At 42.7% G+C, this 9,480-nt stretch overlaps 2 protein-coding genes across 2 annotated transcripts; one reads left to right on the forward strand and one right to left on the reverse strand.

Annotated features, from left to right (window-relative positions):
• The first annotated feature begins 265 nt into the window (after nt 1-265).
• MRPS14 (mitochondrial ribosomal protein S14) lies at nt 266-2,953 on the forward strand. Its single transcript, XM_026853558.1, has 2 exons — nt 266-445; nt 2,448-2,953. The coding sequence occupies exons 1-2, from the start codon at nt 341-343 to the stop codon at nt 2,628-2,630; spliced, it is 288 nt and encodes a 95-aa protein (XP_026709359.1). The 5' UTR covers nt 266-340; the 3' UTR covers nt 2,631-2,953.
• A 940-nt stretch (nt 2,954-3,893) lies between these two features.
• CACYBP (calcyclin binding protein) lies at nt 3,894-9,063 on the reverse strand (the record flags this gene model as incomplete). Its single annotated transcript, XM_026854022.1, has 5 exons — nt 3,894-4,204; nt 6,039-6,133; nt 7,366-7,465; nt 8,075-8,171; nt 8,859-9,063. Coding segments are annotated over 5 exons (657 nt in total), but the record flags the coding sequence as incomplete, so codon positions are not given.
• Between the last annotated feature and the right edge of the window lie 417 nt (nt 9,064-9,480).

Raw genomic sequence — 9,480 nt, forward strand, 5'->3', positions numbered from 1 at the left:
AGAGACAGGTCCCAGCCTGGGTTAGGCCGCGGGGTTCGGCGACGGCGGGAGCAGCGTGGGCGCCGGTGTCACTTCGGGTTGTTGGCGCCGCCGGTACCGTATATTCTTTGCGGACTTCCGTGAACTAAACTGGATTGCTTGCCATGATTCTGTGGCAGGAGCTGCACCGTAGGGAAGTAACTTGAAAAAGTCTGACAAAGAGACGTTTATGGGAATAATTCATACTTAAATTGAGCAAACTGTATGTGCAACAGGTGGCTATTATAAACTTCATTTTTTTAATTAGGTTCTTCCCTCACCCTGCACAAGGCAAGTGCGGAGCTACTATGTGGACTGGAGGATGCTGCGGGACGTCAAGAGAAGGAAACTGGCATATGAGTATGCGGATGAGAGGCTGCGGATCAATGCCATCCGGAAGAACACCATCCTTCCCAAGGAGCTGCAGGTACCGGGCAGCTGCCCCGTAGCTGTGCCCTGGCCACAGGCCTGCACCTGGCTCCCACTGACATGACCCGCTGCAGCCGCTTCACAGGCACATGCGGCTGTGCCAGGTCATCATCAGTTGCATTTCCCTAACCCATGAGCCCAGAATCGCACCGTATTGCATAGTTGCTGCTAGTGCCCACGCGACATCAGAGCCTCTGCCTTTTGGGAGTGTATTCATCTGACTAGAGGTTGTGTGTGTTGGGTTTTGGTTATTTTTTAAACCAGTGCCTCTCATGTAAGCAGTATATATAACTACATAGGCTGAAGTCTGATTTTTTTTTTCCCTTCATATCTGCCACTAAAATTCAAAAAGCTATTTTCCTTATTTTTGATAATATAGAATATTATATGGTTACTTTAATAGTTTCCTAAATAAACGTTAGATTTTTTTTCTTATTTAAAATCCTGGAAGCTCAATCCAGTCAAAACTACCAATTTGTTCAATTAGAAATCATTTTATTCCTGGCCTGAGCTACAGGCATGTAAAAGCTACATCAGATATGGGTGTTAGATCTGCACTTTAAAATGCACATATTCAGTACCTGCTCTTGGCCTTCCTTACTAAGCATTAAAAACATTTGCAAGTATCAGAAATATTCTGTACGTATTTATTTGATCTGGTCATGCCTAGTTATGAGATCCTTTCACGTTTAAACATCGTGTGAGAGAAGTCTGCTTTTATATGTTGACTTTACCATTCTCTTGGCAAGTCTAGCCCATGTTGGATGTCTTTACAGAACAAACAAAACAAAAAGACTGCAACTGGCTTTGCTTTTGGTATTCCTCAGCTGCCTTTGTCACCTTTTGAAGTCACTAAATCATAGCAGCAGTTAGAATGAAGAAGACGACACTGAGAAATTAACTTTTTCCTTCCCTACAAAATGCTGTTTGGGCTCCAAATTTAGTTTTTAAAAGTAAGTTAGGAGTTTTCTCTGAAAGCATAGGCTCCTTTCTGAATAAAATCTTAGAAATTAAATAGGTCAAAAAAATAATGTATGTGTTCGGTTGTACTAGATGGAGTGTATAGCTATATACACAGATAAGATTCACAACTGGACAAAACCAGTAACTGAAATATGTTCTGAAGACAAGTCCTACTGACCTTGGTGTTACTGAAGTTGAAAGTCACATTGCTGCTGTCTTGATGCCACCTTCCTTTGAAGGCAAACATCCCTTTAGAAGATAGCCTTACACTACTGCTTTTCAGCACTCCTGCAATATAATGGGAGTTTTTGTAGCCCAGCCTCAGACCTTCCCTTTACCTCCCAACTGTGATTTCCTACCATGACTGAACACAGGATTCTTTGTGCCCTTCTGTCCTTCAGAAAATAGCATATTAAGAATGCTGCAATCAGGGACACTTACTTAGCCTCAAGCACCTTCCTTTAGGCTGTATCTCCTTGCTGAGCTCACTTGTCCTTCTGACGTTTCAATTGCTGCTATGTGGTGTCTCTGAAAACTGTTGAACTCTTACTGTACACAGACCTTCTCATTAGAACAGAGACACTTTGACTTGTCTTTCTCTGCCTGTATCTCCTTCCAAAGTATACTATGAGATTCCTTTTACTGACAAACTGCATTACCTGGCAAGACAGTTAATAAGGAACATGATACTTCAGCTTATCTTTAAAGGAGTAGCTCACCATGCAACATGAACACCACCACACAGATTTTTGACTAATGAGAATTACTCGTATGAGGTTGTTCAGTCTGTGTAGTAAGGTTAACTTTGGGGTCTCCATGTGGATCATTTCTCATTTGCTGCTGGGATGCCCAGAAATAAAGGCCCAAGTGAGGAAGACAGGTGTGAGATCCTCATCAAATAGAAAAGCATCCTCATGAGGTGGTAGAGGAGATTGTGGTGGTACCTGCTCTACAGCTAGATTTTGAGGTCTGGCAATAAGCCCTCTCAAAATCCTGGAGAACACAGATAAACTCTATGCTGTGATCTTCTGTTTTAGGAAGTGGCTGATAAAGAGATTGCTGACTTACCCCGGGACAGCTGCCCTGTGAGGATCCGAAATAGGTGTGTCCTGACATCCCGCCCTCGGGGGGTGAAGCGGAGGTGGAGGCTCAGCAGAATCGTTTTCCGCCATTTTGCTGACCATGCTCAGATGTCTGGGGTACAGAGGGCCATGTGGTAGATTGCCACATGGATATACATTCAGGCAAAAAATGGAATGCAAGCTCCATTTGTGTGTTTGAATAATTAAAGCATGACTGTTCTGTTCAGGAGTCCAGCATTAATATCAAACTAATGAGGAAAGGATGAGAAGCCATGCTGATTCATTAAACTCACTTACTGGATTGCAGTTGGTATCAGGTGACAAGAAGCAGCATAACTGCACTGAACTGGTCTGTATGAGAGGCAGTTTTATTCTGAGGAAAAAAAAGTTGACTGTTGCAGAACTAAGCTGAGGTTTGTGATACAGGCAATATTAGAAATAAAGACATACAGCACAAGGCTTAAGTAGGTTTTTTGCCACTGTACAGTAAGTTCACCATAATAATTTGGGTAAAAGCATAAATGAAATTGCACAACAGGGCAGAGTGCTATTCTGCCATGAACAAGAGTGAGCAAGAACTGAAAATAAAAATGGCCTCAAGTTAAGTTACTCTAGCTATGTAAACTTTATATTAATAAGCAAACAAAGTGGATAAAGGACCTATTAGAAACAACACCGTGCTAGTATTTATCTCCTGCTTGTAGTGCAGCACTTGGTTCAGTGCTTTAAGAACAAGGTAGGAAGTCCTAGTCCAGACCATTATAAGGGTAATGGCTTCCTTAATTCATAAGGTAACATCAAACAAATCTGTCCTTGGGAGACACACAAGAAGGAAGCAGGAAGGAGACAAGAAGCCTACTGCTAAGTTCATGTTTGCCCTGTACCCTTCTTCAAAGCAGGGCAATAAAGGGGAAATGGCTGCCTTGTTGCCCCCCACTAGCCAGGGGGCTGCAAGAAACAGGCCAAGTAAAACAGCTCTACCATAGAATGGAAAGCACACAGGCAGCACACAGCAGCCCGTCACCCCCAGTTGAGTCAAATTTTAGAGTATAAACTATCTCAATCTACTTTGTACTCTGTTAATACCAATACCATGTTTCTGCTCAGCTCTCAGGTGCTTGAGATAGTGGTTCTACTTTCTTCAGCACTTCTCCCTTTGTGACATGCTTTACAGTTCAACATCTAATCAAAAAAACACACCCCATGTAGGAACATGACATGAGCCCCAGCAACCAGGTGGTTACAGCTGTCACTTGCAACAGAAAGGCCTTGACCCATCCTGGTTTAGAATTCCATTTCTTTTACATTTTGTTCTCGATTTCACAACACTTGACCCATCTGAGATGCTTTTTACCTATGCTCCACTCTTCAGGAAATGTTGAACCACTTGACTGAAGGAAATGCTTTATAAGCTCTTTTATTTAAATATTTTCTTCAACCCAAAATGGAAAATGACTGTCTTTGCTTGGAAGAAGGTTGTGTAAGCAATGATCTTTGCAGCACAGCATGTCTCACATGGAAGATCAATGTTAAGGCGGCCCTTAGAGTACTTTCAAATATCCATTGGTATGTCCCCTTTGGATTGCTTTTCTCTGCTTTCAACCCAGGCTTTGTTGATGGTGCGTTTCATTTCATCATCCCCTTCTGCATACATCTTTTTTAAAAGGTTCATAAGCCCTTCACTAGGATCTGAGGTGTCATAGGCAGCCTTCCTGCAAGATGGATACATATGAGAAGATCAGGTATAGCCAACAATCCCAGGCAAAAAAATTAAATGCTAGTATTTGTTTGAAACATCCTGGTAACATCATTTTGCTCTGGCGAAGTCTTTAGACCCTGGCAGTCAGTCACACCTCGGGCAGCTTCTAATTAGGGTCAATCCTAAAGAGTACCCTTAAACTAAGTGCAAGTTTAGAGCTGTCCCACTAAGGATGACGGGAAGCATTCTGAAGGAAACATGACTCTGGAAGCAACATCCAAAACTAATTTTAGGAAGCAGGAGTGAAATGTAACAGATACAAAGCACCAACATCTGTCTGTGCTGTCATGTGACAAGTGAATAAAAATAGAAAAACCACCACACTGAGCTCTGTGAAGTGAACACACTGACAACCCAAGAGACATTCTCTGCTTCTTATTTTTCAGATTATCTCCAGAGGCTGACTGATTTTTTTAACACCTTGCATTTCAAAGCAATTTTCTCAATTTAAGCAGCCAGCTGACAAACAGTGCCACCCACATGGTAAGCACCTGGTTATGACACACCCCACAGTACCAGATGATACATAATGCCTTCTCTGGCAGAACTGCTTCCCTCTAGCCTGTTTTCTAAAATCCTCTAGGTAGTTCCTAGAGCAGCTGCAGGCTATCTGAAAAACACGCAGATCAAAAGCGATCAGCAGAGGGAGCAAGTTCCCCAAGCACGGAGGTAACAGCCAGTCTCGCAGACCGAGCTGTGATTCTGAAGCAACTAATTCGGCCACACTGTAAACCCTCAGCACTTTGAATAAGGCAGCAATACTGGCCATTGCAGGCTGGGCAGTGCACAGGACTTCACAAGATACAGGTTTAGCAAAACCACCCTGTCCCTCCAGCAACCAGCATTAGTGGTCAAATCACTTTCTCTTAATCTCCAGTGATGTCATTTGAGGAGGGAAGGTAGTTTTGCTCTAAATTCAGGTACTGTCACAGTTAGGACTAATCAGTTGTGGTAAATCATCCTATAAATATATACAAAATTAATAGTTGTCAGGCATAACTTTCTCAAAAGTGAGTGCTTCCATGCTTCAAGATGAGCATACACATTCTCTTCTGGATAAGAACATGTGCGTGTATTGTAAAATAATAATAAATTATTCTATTATATAAAGATAGATATAAAATAGAGTATATGTGTGTGTCTTTTTTCCCCAGCTCTTTTCTGCTGTAGTTTACCACCTTTATATATCCAGTGCCTAAGCTGCCTGAAGGATGGCTTCCAAGCTCTTAAAAGTGATACAAATTAGCTTGAGACTTCATGTAATGATGTAGGTAAGCAAAGACCTGTTTTGCCAAAAGGACGTTGGGATTTTTGTGCAGGCACCTCACACAGAGGTGACAAAGTAATAATTTGACCACCAGAGCTGCAGAGATTGTATATGTAATTCTATATAATATACACAATCTAAAAAAAGTCATCATCACTAGAGCAGTTTTTGCAACCAATGCAGCCATCAAGATATAAATGAATCTTTAATTAGTTGATTACCTTTAGCACTCTCCCTGCAGATCTTATCTATCATATTTCCTATAATGCAGCCTTCAGCAGCAGTAATAAGAGAGTAGAAGAGTGGCAAACAGCTACTCAGAGCTCATCTCCTCCGCTGCCAGTCCCACTAGTACCACAAAAAATCCCAACCTAATGATTCTCTTAGGGGCTGTTCCCTCAGAGCAGCGATTCTGACAGTCTGACTGCACAGACAGCACAGAGCTGCTCTCCTGGCAGTCCTACGGCAGTGGGGAAAACAAGAAATGGGAAACAAGATGGAGCATTGAAGAGACACTTACTCTTTCTCTTTGCTTTCTTTTTCCACTTGAGTGAGACATTCCCATTTTTCCTCCCTCTTCTTCCTACACATCACAAGAACCGTGTCTGTCTTTATCTGCATGGAGAACAGCAAGGCATGAATTTAGAATGCTTCATGAAGAGTCACTAGTCACAAGCACAACAAGGAAGGTTAGCTTATAACAAACCTCTTTCTACACTCACACATTTATAGTGGGTAGAAATAAATGTATGTACTCAGCTTCGGGGTACAAAGTATTAGCCTCGTTGTAGACATTTAAATGGTATGATCAATATAATACTAGCACAGAATTACAGTACTGATACAACAATGCAGTGATTCTCAGGATGCTGAAGTACCCAGGACTGTCTGGTAAAGGGTGCCTGTATTTACCAGACTTCTCCACAAATACCAAGTTCAGGTAGAGGCTCTTCCAATTTATTTATCCAGGGATAAGAAACTAGTTTTAGGCCACTGCTTAATCTTGCCATGTTTTCAAGTTACAAGCAAGGCCTGTTTAGTTGCAGCCCTGACCTAAATTTCACAAAGAACTCCTGCGTGCCACAGCAGACAAGAGTCTGGTGGAGCTTTAGCTTAGCAAGTATGTGATCACTGCTTCATTTTACAGTGCTAGAAATCACCAGAGTACCACCCTCATTTATTTCAGTTGTTTTAATTTTATACTGTCCTAGTCTTAGGGCAATTTCAAATTGAACAATCATTTCTTCACAGCCGATGTCACTAAGTGCAGCACACAACTGAACAAAACACACACAAGGTATCTGACACATCCCTAAGCCCAGAAAGGTGCTACAAATAGCAGAGTATGGACACTACTCTCAGTTGCAGTCATCAGCAGCGAAGCGTTACTAGTGTCGAATTCTTGAGCAACACACCCTCACAAAGGCAGAGCAGATTCCAGACTTTGGGTATTAAGCCTACTTAAGCTTCTCAAGATTTTAGTCTGCTGACAAGTGTCTCAGACTTGAAAATTGCAAAGAATTTCTCAGAGGTATTTAAAAGCACAAGGATGCAAATGGATGCTTAGTGGAGTTCTCTGCTTAATTATTTCTGAATTCTGTCAGAGAGCTATTAAAAAAAAAGCATACAATACCCAGACACAATCTTTTGAAATAGAAGCCCATAGATTCCAGAGAATAATTCCACAGTTAGAAAAATTACAGATTACCAAGAATCATGTTGACAGTGAAGAGGCTTTACAGACAGAAGGGACTGAAGGTTAGCACCGAGTCTCTTGAACTAGAGTCAGGCAATGAACATGGTACTTTGTGAGGGACCTAAACTCTTAACAGCCGAGGTGCACTGACCTTTCTAGAGCTGCCTTCCACAGAGATGGGTTTCAGCAGGTTGTTGAAGGTCATGGTGTAGTTCTTCCCATTCAGATTCTTCACTAGCACATCGAATGACCTGGAACCAGAAAGTAAGGGAAGGAGAGAACAATTAATTCCAATCATTGTAAGACTATTGTGCCTTGACACCAAAAACAATGTCTGAAACCCCTTTAGCAGGTGTATTTCTTTGGAAAGCACATCAACTGGCTTGAATTACTTTCTCCCCAGGGCTTTCAAATCCTCAGTTCAATTTAACACTGAGGACTTAAAATGACCTGTCCAGATTTCACAACAAATCAAGATCTTCAGGGTTTGTTCTACCTCACTGGTCTCCTACAACCCTGGAAAGGCAGATTTGCTTAATGTACGCTTCAGTTTTGTCACCATCAAAAACCAGGGTACACTATGTATCCTGTCAAATGTGATCAGGTGCAATAAGCATTTGTAAAATGAAAATCCCCTGACACCCTCTAATGAGAGATATACTTAAGACTATGTGGTAAGCGCTACTAAAGGCTAGTATCGCTCAAATTTAAAGGAAAAAAAATGTGATGGGGGGTGGGGGGATGTATGGGTGGGTAAGGGCTGATCCAGAACAGAACTCAACACAACACATTCCTGCATTTCAAATAGTGTTCTTCATCCATGCTGTCCCCAGTGTCGTGGTACAACAAGATGAACTCACCTCTCTGTGAAATTCACCTGCACATTCTCAGCTGTAAGCTTCTGGACTCCATTTAAAGAGATGTAAATCTTAATAAACTTATCTGACTGATCCCAACCTACGAGTGAAAAAAAGGATTATGTTCTAGCTTTCCTCCATAAACTTCATGCAGTCCATTCCAACTCCCCCCTGCAAAGTCCCCCAGCAATGACCAGGATCTGTGCCTTATCAAAACAATCTTCAGAGCAATAAGGGGAAGACATTAATTATTCAGGAACAATTTGAGGGCAAAAGGAGGTTTTTTCACATGTTGCCCTGTTTCCTAATTCCTGCAAATTCTGAGAAAAACCCCATATCAACTCAGGTCAAAGGGCAGCAACTCTGTGCAGGGGGAGCCAGAGGTAGCTGTTTGCTTTTGCTGCAGTTTCCTTGACCCACTTTTCCCCCTGCTCTCTTCATGGCAAGTATCTTGAGTAATTCCCTCTCCTTTCACCTACATGGTGAACAAAGAAGCCACTCTTCCATTGCCGCTAAACACTAAGCAACGGAAGAGTACTAGCTGGTACAGGAGGGATCATTAATGCATCCCACCAGTACTATCACACAAACAGAACTAGTACATACTGTGGTTGGGATGGCACAGTAAGCACATAGTAGCTTTTAACGTGGGGTCTCCAGTATGAAACAAACACTTAAGAAGGCTTCTCTGTAATGTTAATTGGCAACTGTAACTCATATTAATGCTGCCCTGCCTTCTTCTGAGAGATGCTGGATCTCTAGGAAGTGTTCAGAAAAGTAATCCTACCATAATTGTTTATTTTCACTGTGTACCCTCCCAGCAACGACTTGTCTTCCTCTGCCACATCTTTTGGCTTTGGTGGAGGCTGATTCTTGATTTCTAGCTCTAACTTGTGTTTCTCAGTCATCAGGACATCATGAAGTCGCTTCCTCGTGGCTTTCGTAAGCAATTCTTTAACCTCTTCCAGATCTTTTTGTAACTGTTTCGAAAATAAAAGTCACATGTACGTATTACATACAGTTCTTTTTAGTCAAGGTTCACACCTGAGCGCTTTCAGTTATGACACTTTCAAATTTCCCAGCTGCAGCAGCTTCAGGTTTATCGGGTCAGTGGTTTCCTGCCTATGCCCCGTTAAGCACGAAACCATCCACTCCTCACGCCCCAGTCGCCCGCGATTTCACTTCTCCACCAGTACATATTCCAAGGTTTCACCTTTCAATCAACTGAAAAGCCAACAGACACGGGCAGAAGCGGGAGGCTTGGCGCAGCCCCTCAGCAGGGCCTAGATGCCGCCGGAAGCACAGAGCACCGCCTCAGGCACCCTGCCCGCCGCACGCAGCTGCCCGGCCCCTCGCTCCCCAGCACGGCCAAACCCCGGCCCCTCAATCCGCTCCGCTCCGCCCCGCCC

This window comes from Athene cunicularia, assembly GCF_003259725.1.
Source record: "Athene cunicularia isolate RWA chromosome 8 unlocalized genomic scaffold, athCun1 chr8_part1, whole genome shotgun sequence".
Lineage (NCBI taxonomy): Eukaryota > Metazoa > Chordata > Aves > Strigiformes > Strigidae > Athene > Athene cunicularia.